At 42.7% G+C, this 16,286-nt stretch overlaps 1 protein-coding gene across 1 annotated transcript; it reads right to left on the bottom strand.

Annotated features, from left to right (window-relative positions):
- Positions 1-12,559: 12,559 nt before the first annotated feature.
- On the bottom strand, positions 12,560-15,588 carry LOC132955453 (transcription factor Sox-9-A-like). Its single transcript, XM_061028303.1, has 3 exons — positions 14,776-15,588; positions 14,294-14,544; positions 12,560-14,113 (listed from the first exon to the last, which is right to left on the bottom strand). Exons 1-3 carry the CDS (start codon positions 15,201-15,203, stop codon positions 13,293-13,295), a joined length of 1,500 nt encoding a protein of 499 aa, XP_060884286.1. The 5' UTR covers positions 15,204-15,588; the 3' UTR covers positions 12,560-13,292.
- Between the last annotated feature and the right edge of the window lie 698 nt (positions 15,589-16,286).

The following is a 16,286-nucleotide window of genomic DNA, read 5'->3' on the forward strand; positions in this document are numbered from 1 at the left end:
TCTGGTTGTGTTGTGTTGAACCTCCCAGCTTGGCCGACAGATAAGCCCCCGGTGATGGATATGAGGTGTCACCATCCAAAGCCCTGCCTATCTATTACAGTGTAGAAGTTATTTCATGTGGTGGCTGTGTATATGTGTGTGAGCTGCTTGTTTGTGTGTGTGTGTGTGTGTGTGTGTGTGTGTGTCTATTCACTGACAGAGAGGATGGTTCACACATTGGGTCGGTGAGGTGTGGGTGTTGTGAGAATTTTTTTGACTGGAAGAGGAAATTAGTAGTGGGAGTAAAACACTGAACAGCAGAGATAAAGAAAAATGACAAACAAAATTAGGAGAGACAGATGGACAAGGACGGAGCCCAATGCAAAAAAAATAAACAACTGTACAAAGGGTTGTAAAAGACAGATATTGTTTAAGTAGTTGCAACTTCTAGATATAACTGATTCTACACCTAGAATAAATATTAGAAATGTTAAACAATGGAGAGAGGTCAGGGCGCAGAAATGTTTCAAGACCGATGCAGAGTTGGTTAAACACTTCAGTGTCCGCTTCCTAGCAACCTGTGTGCACATCAACTCTAGGGAGGAGGGGCCAGGGGGAGAGGGTTCAGTTCAATGTTTTGAATTTGGACTACAGTACAAATTTTAAACATTATGCTAAATTAATTGTACCATGTTTCTCTAACACATATGTATCCCTGGTCCGTCTACAAACTCCCCATTTATTTCCTCTCCGTCTTTTGCTTGTTCCACTTATCAGAAAATGTGTGCTGAAACAGGCCTTTGGAGAGTTTCCCTTTGTGACATCACGAAGGGCAGTAACCCCTCCCCCAGGTGGGTGACACTCCCACAGCTAGGTGTTTGTTCTGCCCTCTGAGTCTGTCTTCACACAGTAAACAATCGGGCATGGTGCAAGAAAGTCGGAGCCATCCAATCCCTTCTAGAGGGGCGTGGTCAAACACAGCTCATTTGCATTTAAACTACAGACACAGAAACAGCCTGTTCTGAGCAGGGCTGAAATAGAGGGGTTTATAGGCATGATCAAATAGAGAATGGGAGTGGATTTTGGCAAAAAACTTCACAGATATGTTTTGAGGAGCTCTAAGACTAAATTAAACTTGTTGACTAGGAGTATAATATGTAACCTTTAAGCCATAAATAGTGTAATCCTTGCAACAGATTATTGGTTCTGGCAATATTGTTGTGTGTGGTCTAGTATTTCATGTAGCTTCCAATTAGCCTCTGGTGAGTTGTATATCTGGGGTGGGAAATCATGGGAGTGATTCTCTCTGCTACTCCACCCCCTACCGCTGATGAAAACAAACACTATGTTGACCGTAGTCACGACGAGCGGGCATCACCGACCTGAGGAGGGGAATATGATTACTGATGTTTCCAAGTATAATTTACATGACGTTTTCATCACAGCAATCTTTGACGTAACATCCAGTGTTTCCATAACTTTTGGAAATATTAGAGGTAATGTAAGTACTCAACAAAAAACAACACACCATCAGTGGACTATAAGCTACAACAGCCAAGCTTGGCCCTTTATTTCTGGCAAGAGAAATACAGGTTAGAAAAAATATATTTTTATAGTCTTTTTTTCCGCTGTACGATTTTGTTTTAAAATCTTTATTTACAACATTGCCAAAAGGGGAGTTGCATCTTTAAAGATTTAAACCTAAAGAGGAGACCTTCTGTCACCTAATGAGTGTTTGTTCACTGCAGACACACACACACACCCACACACACACACACACACACACATACAAAAACAAACACAAACAGAGGCAAGGACAGGGGCCAGAAAGGATATAAAAAAGGGTTGAGTTTACAGGAGCACTCACTTAAAAAATGGACACACGTGGAGTAGTGTGAGTGTTTGGTATCCGTGTGTTTACAACTATCCATGTCGTTATAAACTAGCATAGATGTTGCCTGCAGTATGTTTTTTTTTTTTTTAAAAGGCAGTAAAAGCAGCCCTTGAGCACCATAAAACAAGTTCTTACTTGACATGTTATAGCCCTTCAGCTGAATATGTAAACACAAAGCAGCTCTCCATTGTTTTTAATAATGAGTTGATTTGGAGACTGAGGCTCACGCTGTGTTTTTCATTTTGCCCATGTTGCTAGATGGCATCAGACATGCAATTAAAGTTATTGTTTCAGGGGGGTTTGTTGCCTGAGAGCAAAAATTAAAAAACAAAACAACACAGCTACAGTCTTGGATACACAGCTTCCTGTTGTCCCACTATGGTTTCAAACATAGACACACACACTCAGATATAAACCTACACATAATAAGAACATAGAGCCACAGCAATTAGATCCTAATCAAATGTTCCTATGTGCTTGTCAACACTCTTTCCCACAAACATGTTGCACTTGTTTATGTCTTTATACCTGCATGCTCTGCTGGACCGCACTTTTCCAGAGTTGTTATAAGTGGGCATATTCCCACTCTCTTTGTCTTTTCATCTGTCTTTTGTTTCTCTTTTCTCTCTACATCTCTATCACAGGCTCTTGGCCTCTATCCCTCCTTCTGTCTTTGTGCAGTATTTTGCATAAGAAAAGACCACCCGTGGGTTCAGGAAGGGGCAGACTCTCAGTGAGGAATTGGTTGAGAATATTAATTGTTTCTGGGGTTTTTTTTGTACTGGGAAATCTGCCTACATTAATTAACACTGCCTCCAACTTCCATTTCAGTTTCTGTTCTGCATCGATAAACTGCACTGCAAATGTGAGCAGGACTGTGGAAAAGTTTGTTTTGAATCGAGCTAGCTAGCTTAATTACTGTTTTCATCTTCACTTAAATAACTCAACGTGCATCTTTTTTTTTTATCTCTCTCTCTCAAGGGATGTGTCGAACGCGGACTCAACCGTCCCTTAAATTTTGTATTCCTTTTTATTTTTGGACTGCCTGTCTTGTAAACTAAGCACGCTTCATGTTCATGTAAAGCCATGTGTTGTTTTATGACGTTATTTGGAAGAAGTAACCGTGCTCAGGCCTGGTTAGTCCTGGTGCAGTGTGAGTGCAGACCAGCGGGGGAATGAGGATCAATCGTGCTTCAATACGGTACGGAGCAACTTTGCCTAGTGTGAGTGTGCCCTGAAATTGTAATGTTTTAACTAATATATGTGTGCTTGTGCATTCACAATAGAAATGTTCATCTGAATGGGGGTCAATAGGCCTATTGCAGCACCCCTTTGAACACCTCGGACATTAAGGGCAGAGCATTTTGTTGCAAGTTATGAGAGAAGGATGAGGCTTCTTTGAACTCCTCATATAAAGACTGACTTCTTTGGCATAGCAGCTAAATGCTGAAACTAACTGTTATCCATGAGTTACTCCAGATCTGGGTTCGGTCCGTCTCCGCTCCGACCAGAAGATGGTAGGTTTTCACTTCAGTCAATGCGTGTGCTTCCAATGGCTCCACTGTGCTGTGTCTCAGCTCCATCAGACACAAAAACAAACATCCAGTTTATTTTCAATATAAAACACTCCGTTTTGACGGTTCAGAGCAATAACCTTAAGTGTGTGTGTTGATGTGTTAATAAAGGTTTTTAAATTTTATACCACATATTATCTTGCGCTGTCGCAAGTAATCTATAATTACGGCGGGAAATAATTTGTCTCTGCACTCCAGCTGTCCGGCTGTGCTGCTCCGTGCTACGCTCTGAGAACGCAGCCTGTGGGTGTTGACGGACGAGGGTGCACAGAGCTGTGGCAGAGTGGACACTCAATGCACACGTATCTGGTGGAAGTCCTGGGTTAGACGGTGCTCGTGATGTTTGCCTTTATATCAGGCTAAAAAGAGCCCTGACAAATGTGCATTGATTGACTGAATGATTCCATAAGAATGTCAAGACTCGGTCACCTTGTGTGGTCGGGACAATCCAGCCGACTGACCAGTTTGTTGGCTACTAGCTGGTTAGCCCTCCCTGCATAACATCCCATCACATTTGTGTTTGGATATTCAAGCGTTTTCAAGGAATGACCTTATCTAAATGACCTCATCAGAATTTCTTCACAGCGTTCTGGCCTTCCTCTTCAATGCCCAGCCCATCACGTTTTTGCATCTATTGTGACCTCAGAGATTGATTAGCTAAACATTTCTCCCAACCCTCCCAATCCCTGATCATACCAAACCCAGAGTTCTGTCATCCTGGGTCTTTCAAACCTCACACTACTCCAACAATAGTGAGGTCCTTAATTGTCACCCGTATCAAACCTGAAACCAGACTACCCTTGTGGAAGGGTATCGGATGGTAATCAACACAACAATCTAAACTCAGTGCTGCCGCTCAGAGGCTCTGACGTCACACTGACATGCCTCTATGATTAGTTCTGGTTCAGGTCCAGCTGACCTGCATTGTCACTCATGATCTACGTCTTGCAAAATGGCTGCAAAGGGACAAACATAGTTCATTAAGAGCTTGCAATGTTCTAAATTGGACCTATGTATTGTGACGTAAGGGAACACGGTTAAATAGGGCAGCAGATAATTCTGTCTGGAGCCTTAGGTTTAGGAATTTTTCTAATATGATTATGGAGGGCTTTAAATTATGTTTAACGAAAATATCTTTAAAAGTGTGGCAAAGTAACCTCCTGTTGTGCATTATGAATACATTTTTCTAAGAGTTGAGTTATTTAAAGGCTTGGTTCCCCCAAAAAAAACACAGAATAAATGTCAATTTCTTGTTTTAGTTTGTCTCATTCTTCCCTGGTGTTGCTTGTTCCCTTGTGTGTGTCTAGATTTGAATGTTTCCAAGTTTAGTCTTTACGTAGTGTTTCCTGTTTTATTTTGTAATATTCTTATTCTCGTGTTTCTCTATGTCCTAGTGTGTTTTGTTACTGTTAAAGTCTTGAGTTCTCTTTGTGTCTTTAGTGTTTCCTGTTTTATTTTGTAGTTCTTGTCCTCAGTGTTTCCTGTCTTTGTATTTTTGACCTTTGATGGATTTTTTTCCGTTTGGACATTTGTCGGCACTTTAAAGAAACAAAGGAAACAAGCAACACCAGGTAAGAATGAGACAACATAGAAGAAGGAAATCTAACTCTGAAAATATACAAAACTAAACAAGACCAAATCATGACACTCATAAGAATATCATGAAGATTGTTCTTAAAGGAAGAATATCTGACTTTTTGATCCAGTAGATGTCGCCCTTGCGCATCAGCATGAAACCAAAACAACTTTCGCTGCGTTGTTGTGTTAGCATGCTAATGCTAGTGATCTTTATTATGCTCGTATCTTCACACTGCATGTAAATTTTCACTAAATGACTGTGATCTAGAAACGCTTATGTGACAAATAAGCAGTGACTACAGTATGTTATTCTTCTCTCTAGTCCCTCAATTAAACAACTTTTATACGCAAGGTGTTGAGCCAGCCTATGGCTTGGAAAGCTCGGGAAGCATCACAGACAGTGGGACTCAGGTGTCACACCCATTGTAGACAGTCATGACTCACAGAGTTATTTTCAGAGGATATATTTGATTTCTGCTACATTTAAGTGTGAAAAATCACATATTCTTCCTTTTTAATGTTTTTTTTTTCTGTGAAATGCTTTCAGAAAATAATGAATGACTGAACTATGTCCATGTAAGCCTAAAGAAACACTTGTTCAATGCACCTTAGGTGAAGTGGTCATATACTGACTTTTGTGAGGACAATATGCAAAAATGAGATTCCTGATCTTTGGTTTTACACTTCAGATGAAGAGCTTTCAAAAGGCCCTTGACATTACTACATCAGATGTTAGAGTCAATATAATCCAAGAGCATAAACATAAACATAATGCACAGCAGACTATTGGACAGGAGCATTCAGTCTTTCATATTATTAACATGTTCTACTATCAGCTTTAATCACATTCCGATGCATTGACTGAACTTTAGTCTCAGCTGTTTGCACAAAGCAAGGCCCCTGCTGTTCTCCAGCTGCTGCTCAAAACACATCTGGATATTGACTCATGCATCATGTTGCTGCTTTCATTTTGTCTAATTATAAGATTAGGTGCTTATTTGTCTAACCTGTGGCTTCAGGTCATCAGCAGCACTGATTTGATATATTAAAGGCAGACTGCTATAGTCAGTTTTTCTTTAATAAATATAAATATTACAGTCGCAGTGTCACAAACAGAATTGTGCTGTGACAACTGGATCTACAACATGGATGTGAAGTTTCTGTATTTGTCATGCCTATAAACCCCGCTATTTCAGCCCTGATCAGAACAGGCTGTTTCTGTCTCTGTAGCTTTAAATGTAAATGAGCTGTGCCTGACCACGCCCCTCTTGAAGGGCTTTGTCGCTCAATGTTCGTTTGTTTAAGGTGAGATGGCAGACACAGAGGGCCGAACAAGCAACTAGCTGTGAGAGAGTCACCCACCTGCGGGAGGGGGTCACTGCCCTTTGTGATGTCATGAAGGGAAAATCTCCAAACTCCTACTGTTTTAGCACACATTTTCTGAAAAGTGGTGCAGGCGAAAGACGGAGAGGATGGACTCATATTCGGTGGGTTTGTAGACAAGCTAGGGACACAAATGAGTGTTAGAAAAACTTGGTAAAGTGTATTTTGCATAATATGTGACCTTTAAAGTTTGTCTATGATTTCTGCTTTTGGTTTTACATCACAAAGATATGGACATCTTTTTTGGCTTTCACAGTAAAATAAACGAAGGCAATTTCCCAGTGTGTGTCTGCTTAACTTGAGACATGTTCTAAGCAATTCTGCACAATGTAGTAATTTTGGTTGACTGATCATTTAAAGGCACAACTGGTTTGGACTTTTTCCTTTCTTCTACAATTAGCGTTGCCTTTGCGCTGTGTAGGCGTGTACAGACTGTGCTTGATTAAAATCTCATACTCCTCTGGTTACGTTTTATTGTACATGTAGCGGTTCCACCTTTTATCATCGAGGTCCATGTAGTCTGGTGACTTCATGACTCTGAGTTCAGCGTGGCTCTAATTAGCCGTCAGAGTAAAGTGCAAACACCTGTGTGTGTGTGTGCAGAACATTTCAGATCTTATTTTAACAGTCCGCTCGCTCAGCCAACCAGAACATGACTCAGTAAAATGTGACCTTTTGCCTGTGACTCTGAGTTTTTATTACAGAGAACTCACTTTTATCACAGTTTATTTGGCCGAGGCAGTGCTCATGCAGCTGATGTGATGTGCCTCGTCTCCTTGGCTGTCGGTGTTGTGGAAAAAAAAAAAATTGATATGAAAGATGTCATCTGTCCTGTGGTTATTGCTACCATTCCCCTCTGTCATGTGAGCGCTGCACAGACTGATGCGATTTTCAGATGGGACCACGTGCTACTTGAGTCTGACCACAGTTGCCCTGCTCGCTCCTCCTTTTGATACCCTGCAGTCTGTCTTTCCCTTCCTTTGTTTTTACTCCTTTATCCACTCTCTCTTTTTGATACCTTGTTTCTCTATCTTCTTTATATCTTTAACATCTTAAAGATGAAGGCACTCTTTCAAAATTCATAGAGAAACTTCCATGGAGAAGTGGGGCTGAAAGCCAAAACAAGTGAGGTTATTCATCTCCTTTGTCCAAATCTAATATCTTGTGTCTATTACAATTATGTCTCCAGTAAGAAGTAATCCATTTTTTTTTATAGTGCCAATTTACAAAAGAGCAGGAAAATACCATACTCATTGTGTACATGGGGCTGCTGTGGATCAGTTGGCAGAGTGGGTCGTCTCTCAGCCAGAAGGTTGGGGGTTCGATCCCCAGCTCCTGCAGCCACATGTCCAATGTGTCCTTGAGCAAGACACTTAACCCCGAATTGCTTCGTCAGCGGCGTATGAGTGTGTGTGTCTGAATGGGATTAGTTACTTCTGATGGTCACTTTACATAGCAGCCTCTGCCCTCAGTGTGTGACTATGTAGGTGTGACATGTGGTGTAAAAGCACTTTGAGTAGTCAGATGATTAGAAAAGCGCTATACAAGCTTTACAATAGAAAATTGAGATGGGATAAGATGCAGGAAGGATTTCTCCGTTGTATTCCTCTTCCTTTGTGCCCGTTAGCTGTCCTGTGTTAAAAGCATGTACCCTGCTTAATGAGATGTCTTTATTGTTCCTATGCACATGCAGGTCAGGAATCAAAAGCATTTTTACTCAGTCTTGTCTCAGATTTGGCAGTATCCAGAAGTAAAACGCCCCTATGATCATGATTTGTATCCCCCGGTTACAGCTGCAACTCGCTGATGAAAGAAAGAAGGCTAAGGATTGCCTTCACAGATCAAAACTGTTTTTAGTTTTTTCCTTATTCTCATCAAGTGATGCCAACCACTGAGCCAGCGACATCACTGTACTTTTACCAACTAAATTTATATTCATCAAACTGGACCATTTCAACCTGCTGACCTTTGATGATCACTGGGGAGACATCGTTCCTTCTTTCTTCTAAAATCAACAATATGTTTGTCTTTCATTAAAACATTTAATTAATAATAAAATTGCATCACACTGGCTGACTTGGCTTTTTTGTAGGCAATGTGGTTGTCTTGGGTAAGTAGACCCACCAGTGCAATATCATCATCATGTTCTTTTCTGTTACATACACCATGTGTTTGAATGTTCTGCTACACAGCATGAGATTTAGTAACAACTGTCACTGTTAATTATCCTAACCACACATGCGCCGTTTTTCAAAAAACATCTTCGTCCACATGAAAAAGATAAGAACCACAAATGTAACCCCAACCGCAAGTGGTTTTTGTTTCAGCCCTAACAACTTTTTGCTAAAGGTCACCAAAGGCACAAATCACGTCACATGACCTCCCTCACATTTCTCTCTGGCACATGATGTTCTCTCAGTCTCAGTTTGATACTTATTATTTCCGTGTTCCTGATGTATCATGTTTCAGTTACAGCGTCTTTGTTTGTGCATCAGCAGCCTTAGACAGATCCATCATCGAACTCTCAGACATGTTGCACATGAAAAACATACATTTATAAAATTAAACCGGTAAGTGAAATGTCTCACAAAGGTTACCAAACCTCTGCTTTCATTATCCAACGACTGCGATAACCAAAAGCCTCTGGATTCAGAAGGACTCCTCATGGAGCGGCAGCTGAAAGGCCACGCTCCATCAGCAGTCACGCAGTACGGAGTGAGTCTTGGCTTCCTTTCTGTCCCTGTCTCGTGTTTAAAAGCTGCCTCCAATGAGTATGAAAATACTGTGTCGCCTAACACATAATCCACATCATAGGAAAATGGTGTTTGCTCCCCCGGCAGCGTGACATCACTCAGTGTTTCCCCTTCTTGACCTTTTGTTGGATGCCAGCGCTGAGGGCCTGAGGGGAGGGGTCTGCTGTTCGCTGCTTGTGCCCATTACGTTTTATTTTTTATATCTTTTGATTCCATAAAACTAATAAGAAACAACTGAGAGAAGCACAAGGAGGGTCATGTGTGTCATTGTTGCATTTTACTTGTTAATTTGTGGTGATAGTTTTAGCTGTGTAACAGATGCTCTGCTTGAAGGGACAATCCAACGTCCAATTTTCAGCTCCCCAACTGCTGAGTGGTGCTGATGAATGATAAATGGACTTGAATAGCACTTTTCTGGTCTTAAGCACTATGACACCGCGGGTCACACCTACCCATTCACACACTGATGGCAGAGGCTGCTGTGTAAAGTGTCCATCAGTGTTAACACATCCCATTCACACACAGTCATACCCAGCCAGGAGCAGTTTGAGGATATGGGGTTGCAGGAGCTGGGGATCGAACCCTGGACCCTGGACTCACATGATGATTTTATCACAGCAGCACAGACAGCAACAGTACGGCAGCTTTCAGTTGCAATTCCCGCTTCCCTATGCAGCTGTCTTTAACGTAACATACTGTGTTTCCACGGCAACTATGGCGGCGGCCACGACAAGACACGGACTGTTAAAACTTTTGGATTTCTCTGGCTTTGACAGCTGTTGGAAATATTTTAATTTATGTAAGTACTCAACAAAAGAAATCTATAGAATATAAATATAATTTGTTACTTAATTTGGATATTTTATTGTAAAAATTCTACATGTTGTACCTTTAAGAGTCCAATAGAAGCGACCAGTGGGACATAAAACAGAATTTAAAGTAAAATAGTTTGGAACATCTGTCTTGGGTTGATAACTTTGTACAGCTCAAGAAAACACATGTTGAACTAAAAGTTACAACAACAAAATAAATACAAGCAAAACAATAGAACAAACAAACAAAGGAACCAAAGTATCTCCTGGAAAGTACTTTCAACTTGAGTCTATTGAAAATTATATCTTTCTGGGTTCTGTTGGACATATTGACCCCAGAACAAATATTTGCCTCAAGGAGGTTTCTATGGAAAAAAAAGCATCTGAGAGTTCCTGCATTGATTTATATAAACTGTATTGAGGGGAAATTAGTCACAGACACACACATTAGGCTGAAATACACACATGCACAAACATGATCGTATGGACACATACTAATGGAGAGATGTTAGAGTGAGGGGGACATTCACAGCGAGTACTCTTGAGCTGGTGGGGGGGGGGGGTTGGTGCCTTGCCCAAGGGCACCTCTGTAGTGCTCAGGAAGTGAACTGGCACCTCTCCAGCTACCAGACCAAATTCCAGTTTTAGTCCCACCTGGACTTGAACTGGGGACCCTCCAGCTCCCAACCCCAAGGCCTTACAGACTGAGCTACTGTCGCCAGAATTCAATTTGTGTTCTTATTTTCATGTTATTTACTGAAGGTTTAGAGAGCTGGTGTAAGAGAACTTGGGCGAGTAGTTAATGTCATGGAGTGACTTGCAGCCATTTTTTTTTCTTTTTATAAATGAAAAATGTCATCTTACTTATTCCAACTGATGACATTTGTCACTGTATTTTTAAAGCTGTCTTCTCTTTGTTTTTGCACAGCTAATTGTATGTTTTGTTTGTGTTTGCCCTGTCACTATTACACAAAGGAAGTTCTTAGCATATAAAAAAGTGTTTCTGAATGGAATTAAAATGACTAGCAGCACTTTGACATGCTGTCCTTAAAAACAAACAATAAAAGCTATAATAAGTGGTGAAGCTGAAGTCATCGATTGTGTGTTGTTGAGTCATGTTTTTGCCTTCGTATCCTCATAATGTGAATATGTTAAATGTAAATTTGAGAGACTGATAAAACGGCCTCATCTGTGCAGCCTCAGATATAAGCCGAGCCTTTAACAGTCCATTTACAAAAAAAGCAGGAATGTAAGGTGAGCTGGAGTCGTTTTTGTTTTTACAGGAAATTATTTTAAGTACGTAGAGTGTAGAGTTGGCTTTCATAAAGTGTGAGTTGCAGAGCATTTTTCAGTCCAGACCTGTTTGCATGAATCTTTTTTCCTCTCTTGCCAAGATTAGATCAAACCCACTGCCTTCATCTCCCATCTTCTATTTGAATAAATTCTGCTCATTTCCAGTCATTTTACAGCACTTGCTATATTGAGTCCCGTTCCCTCCCCCCACTCCTTGTCCCCTAGAGCCTCACCCCCTGCTGCTACCAGCTGACAGGGAGAGAAGGAGGAAGAAAATAAAAGCAGAAGGGGGGGGGGGGGGAACACAAGGCTTCTGGGTAAACAAACACTAGTTTCTGTTTCTTGACACTTCTATTAACCCTTTCACTGATGCTGAAATGTTCTTCAGTTTCATGAATTATTCAACCAAGAGATGTTGCATAACTGAAAGTTTCATCCTGAATTATTGACGGGAAAGACTCTGATGTTTGATGGCAAATTTTTGTTTTTTTATTGCAAATACACATACAAAAAGGTTTCTTTCAAAGACAGTACAAATACATGTCAGGATCAAAGGAGAGAAAAAGGAGTACTGGATCTTCAGTTTGATAACGTGAGAGAAAAGGAACAGAGTTTTGTCGAGCGGTAAAGATGGAACGGTGCCTCTTTGTGCGCTCACAAACTGAAAAACTGTCAAAAAAACTAAAACCTTGTACTGTAACTGAGATAAGAAAAATTCCAGTTCTTTCAGCCGTAATTTAAAGTCCAAGTCAAAGCATATTCACAAATATCAAATAATCAATACACATTTAGTTAGATAGTCTCCTTCCATCCTCAGAGAAAGGCAAATACATACTTCAAATAAACATTTACATAAGATAAATAAAACCCAAAAAAAGACGATTACAGCGTGTACCATTTTTTTTTCTAAGTACCCCCTGGGATGAAAAAAATCCAAATTTGAAAAAAAAGAGGGGAAAAATATGCTGTCTACATTGCAAAAGAACACAATTAATTAGTTATAAGATTAGTATGCAAAATAATTACTTTGAAATAAAATTAAGGCTAATAAATAAATAAAGTTTCAACTGAAAGGGGAAAGGGGGGGTAATGGGAATATATATTGGACACCAGCATGGTGGGAGACTGCTGGGCATGGGGGGGGGGGAGGACACCCAAAGGGGTCAAAGGTGACTTCCTGGAGCTGTCAAACACGCACTGTTGGACGCTAAGTGTAATCTCAGCTGCGGCACACACTCGCAATCTCACACACGCATACGCACATTTAAAAGAGTTGAGAAAATGTTTTTAAAAAAATACAAGGCACGGATGGTGAAAAAGGGCTCCAACCCCCCCCCCTCCCGTCAACACAGCATTGTGAAACACACTTTCCCCCCTCTTGCTCTGTATTGCCTAACAGCTTTTCAATGATCATGACACATAAGTCGTGAAAACAAATAAACAGCTGAAACACAAACCATACTTGCTGAATGGCAACGAAAAGGAGAAGCAACAAAAAAAAAAGCAAAGTTCAATCTTAAAGAGAAACACATTCTGCATAACCGTGGGAGGTTAGGTGCTGGACGGTTTCAAATATAAAGCTTTTTTGTGTAATGCTTATAGGTACAAATAATGACCTGAACCCACCCAATCCCACCCGTGTGGGTTACAAACTGCCAGCGTGTAAAGAAAAAAAAACAACACACAAAAAGAAACATACACAGTACCTACTGAAATATCAACAATCAATAAGTCCTCACAGAGGATTTTCCTAGGTTTCTTCATCTCTCTAAAAATATATATAGTTTCTATCAAGATACAATAGCAAGGCACGGCGTGAGCCAATCACAAGTCCAGCTCTCCCTTTCTTCCATTTCAAGTGTCTGATTCAGGGAGTCGCTCTGGAGGCAGAGCTCTCCCTGGAGTAAAGTGTTTTGGAGAAAGTGTGTGTGTGTGTGTGTGTGTGTGTGTGTGTGTGTGTGTGTGTGTTAATGTGTGCAGCTGTACATCGCATTGTGCTTGTGAGTCTCTCAGTCTGCAGGGCAGCTCAGGGTCTCGTGAGCTGGGTGTAAACCGGAGCCTGCTCCCAGTGCTGCGGGCTGCTCTGGGGGATGGAGGGCACCCCCGAGTTGTCGGCTATTGGCGTGTACATGGGCCTCTGGCTGTAGCTGAAAGTCGAGAAGAGCCCAGAGCCTTGCCCCGCCCCCGCCCCCGCGTGGCTGTAATAGGAGGCGGCGGCCGTGCTCCCCACCTGGTGGTCGGAGTAGTCGTACTGCTGCGCCCTGGAGATGACGGGGTAGGAGGAGGAGGGGCTGTAGTGCTGCAGGTTGAAGGGGCTGAAGGCGACGTGCTGCGGGGAGCCCTGCTGCTCGCTGTAGTGACTGGGGCTCAGCTGCTCTGTCTTGATCTGGGTCCTGTGCTGGGCCTGAGCCGCCTCTGAGCTGCTGCTGCCGCTGCCGCCGCTGCCCAGGGTGGTCAGGGTGAGCTGCTGCTGCCCCTGCTGGTTCTGGCTTTTCGCCATCCAGGCTGCGATGCCTCCCGCCTGCGGGCTCACCGGGGCGCCGCCGCTGCTGATGCTGTAGCTGGCGGTGTAGCTGACGGGCGTGGTGTTGCCCGGACCAGCTGCGGAGCCAGGGTGGCCGTTAGGCGGCAGGTACTGGTCAAACTCGTTGACGTCAAAGGTCTCAATGTGGGATATGACATCACTGCTCAGCTCCCCGATGTCAACATCACGGAAGTCGATGTTGAGCTGACGCCCGCCGGGGCCGTCGGGCAGAGAGCGAAGGCCACCTTCCCGCTTAAGGTCCATCTTGCCTGAGCTGACATCAGTCTTTGGGGTAGTGGGAGGAGTAGGGGGGCCCTGGGAGCCTGGAAGATTGAGAAAATGAAGACCAAGATTAGATTTCATACTATATACATTTTCTTCCTATTTACTATCAAGAAAAGTTTTGTCTGAGCAAACTTTTGCTGAGATCATTTTAGTGCTCTTTAGTGAAAAGGGGACTTCATTAGCAAGCACCGAGGTCAATAAAAACAACTTCAGCTCACCTGAGTGCTCGCTAGGAGAGTGCACCTCTCCCATGCTGGAGGCGGGAGAGTCCGCCTGCTGAAGGGCTTTGAAGATGGCATTGGGGGAAATGTGGGTCTGCTCGCTGCCGTCCTCCGACTCGCTCTGTCCGTTTTTCACCGCCTTCCTCCGCCTGGGCTGGTATTTATAGTCAGGGTGATCCTTCTTGTGCTGCACGCGGAGCCGCTCAGCCTCCTCCACAAACGGTCGCTTCTCTCCCTCATTGAGAAGTCTGTGCGTAAGAAGGAAGAATGCATTACTACACTGTTAATTGTGCACGACTGTAAATATTCTAACTTTAGACAAAAAGAGTTCATCTTAATATTTAATCTTCGTGCAGCTTTACAAATGTTAAGTAGGCTACAACAAATTGTAAACATGTCAAAATGAGTAAAGTAATAAATACATTCAGATAAATAATCAAAAGCTAATCAGTGCGTAAAGGTTTGGTTTTCACGCTTACCTCCAAAGTTTCCCCAGAGTTTTGCTGAGCTCCGCGTTATGCAGGTGTGGGTATTGATCCGCCAGCTTCCTCCGCGCAGCCTGAGCCCACACCATGAACGCATTCATCGGTCTCTTAACGTGAGGCTTGTTCTTAGAGGATCCGTTAACGCGCACCGGCATAGGGACGAGGGTCCAGTCGTAACCTTTGAGCACCTGGGACACAGCCTCGCGGATGCACGCGGGGAACTTATCTTCCTCGTCCTTCTTGAATTCTCCGTCCGCTCTGAGCAGCCCGTTCTCCGACGGCCGGGTGTTCTCGGTGTCCGAGCCCGAGCCGGACGGGCACGGGGAGCCCGCGGAGTCCTCGGACATGCTCGGGCTCGGGGCGTCAGAGAGACACTTGTCTTGTTCCTCCGTCATCTTCAGGTAAGGGTCGAGGAGATTCATACGAACAACCGTTTGGTGCCAAATTACGCGTGAAACGGGTGGGTAATGTCTGCTTTCCCGCGAGAGTAAAAGCCTCTAAATTAACTTTAAGTTGCCAGGATGAGTTTGATGCAAGTTTTTCAAAAAAAGGGCAAAAACGGGAGCGGATTTTTTTTCTAGCTCCTGTGCGTAAAACAGATTGGGAGAGCAAGTGTCTTTACGCACGAGCCAATGAAAGAGTCCTTGAATGTCTGTTTTCTGCAAGCGGGATCCGCTCTCGAAAGAAACCAAAAAAAAAGAAGTCAGATGGTTGAAGTCTTTCTTTCAACGCTGCAGGGTGAAACGGTAAAGTGCTCCTTTTGAGTCTTCAAGTACAATCCCCAGAACGCGCGAGTGCTTTGAACTGCAAAACTCCGTGCATGCGGACTTTATAACAACGTTTCCATGCCGCACAGGAAAGCCCGAACCTGATTGGACGACCCCGAGTGACGCCAAAGTGAAGGAATTCGATCCCATTTTTTTCCACCTCTTAACCAGCACAGAAAACACACACACACAGACACATGAACGCAAAACATACACACCTTGGTCACAAGCCAGAATATATGCTGTTTAATTCGACTGGATTTTCCAACAGATAGGTAACGAAAGGGATGGAGCTGTTCTGGACTTTTTTTGTCAGGCATCTGTTTTTTTTAACTTTACCAAAGTGAGTGATAATTTGATCAAGAAAATAATCATTGACGGATAATGCGTTAAAAAAACATTTTCAAAATAAGACCCGCAGTCCACAAGAAGTATTTTCTATAAAACGGTTCAATTTATGACATTTAACAGCTTTGCAAAAGTTGTATTTCTACTGTGAATAACATGACCTTATTCTTTCTAAAAACTTGGTCTCTAACTTTTGTTACATTATAAGGTCAATAGGGGGAGACAGCAGTCTAGGAACTCGGTAAACTCCCTCTCTTCCCTCGCTGGGATCAGGAGGAGGAGGAGGAGGAGGAGAGAGTTCCACAGGACTGCTGCAGTGTTACAGTTGCTGTCAAACATTGGCTTCTGATTTGTATCACTCATCTCCCTTCATCTCTTACTGCAGAGCAA

The sequence above is a fragment of the Labrus mixtus genome, chromosome 21 (genome assembly GCF_963584025.1).
Source record: "Labrus mixtus chromosome 21, fLabMix1.1, whole genome shotgun sequence".
Lineage (NCBI taxonomy): Eukaryota > Metazoa > Chordata > Actinopteri > Labriformes > Labridae > Labrus > Labrus mixtus.

Coding starts and splice junctions, on each gene's coding strand:
- LOC132955453 (XM_061028303.1), bottom strand. CDS start 15,203: ATGAATCTCCTCGACCCTTACCTGAAGATGACGGAGGAACAAGACAAG. Junction 14,545..14,775: donor ACTCTGGGGAAACTTTGGAG/GTAAGCGTGAAA, acceptor TCTTACGCACAG/ACTTCTCAATGAGGGAGAGA. Junction 14,114..14,293: donor CTCTCCTAGCGAGCACTCAG/GTGAGCTGAAGT, acceptor TCAATCTTCCAG/GCTCCCAGGGCCCCCCTACT.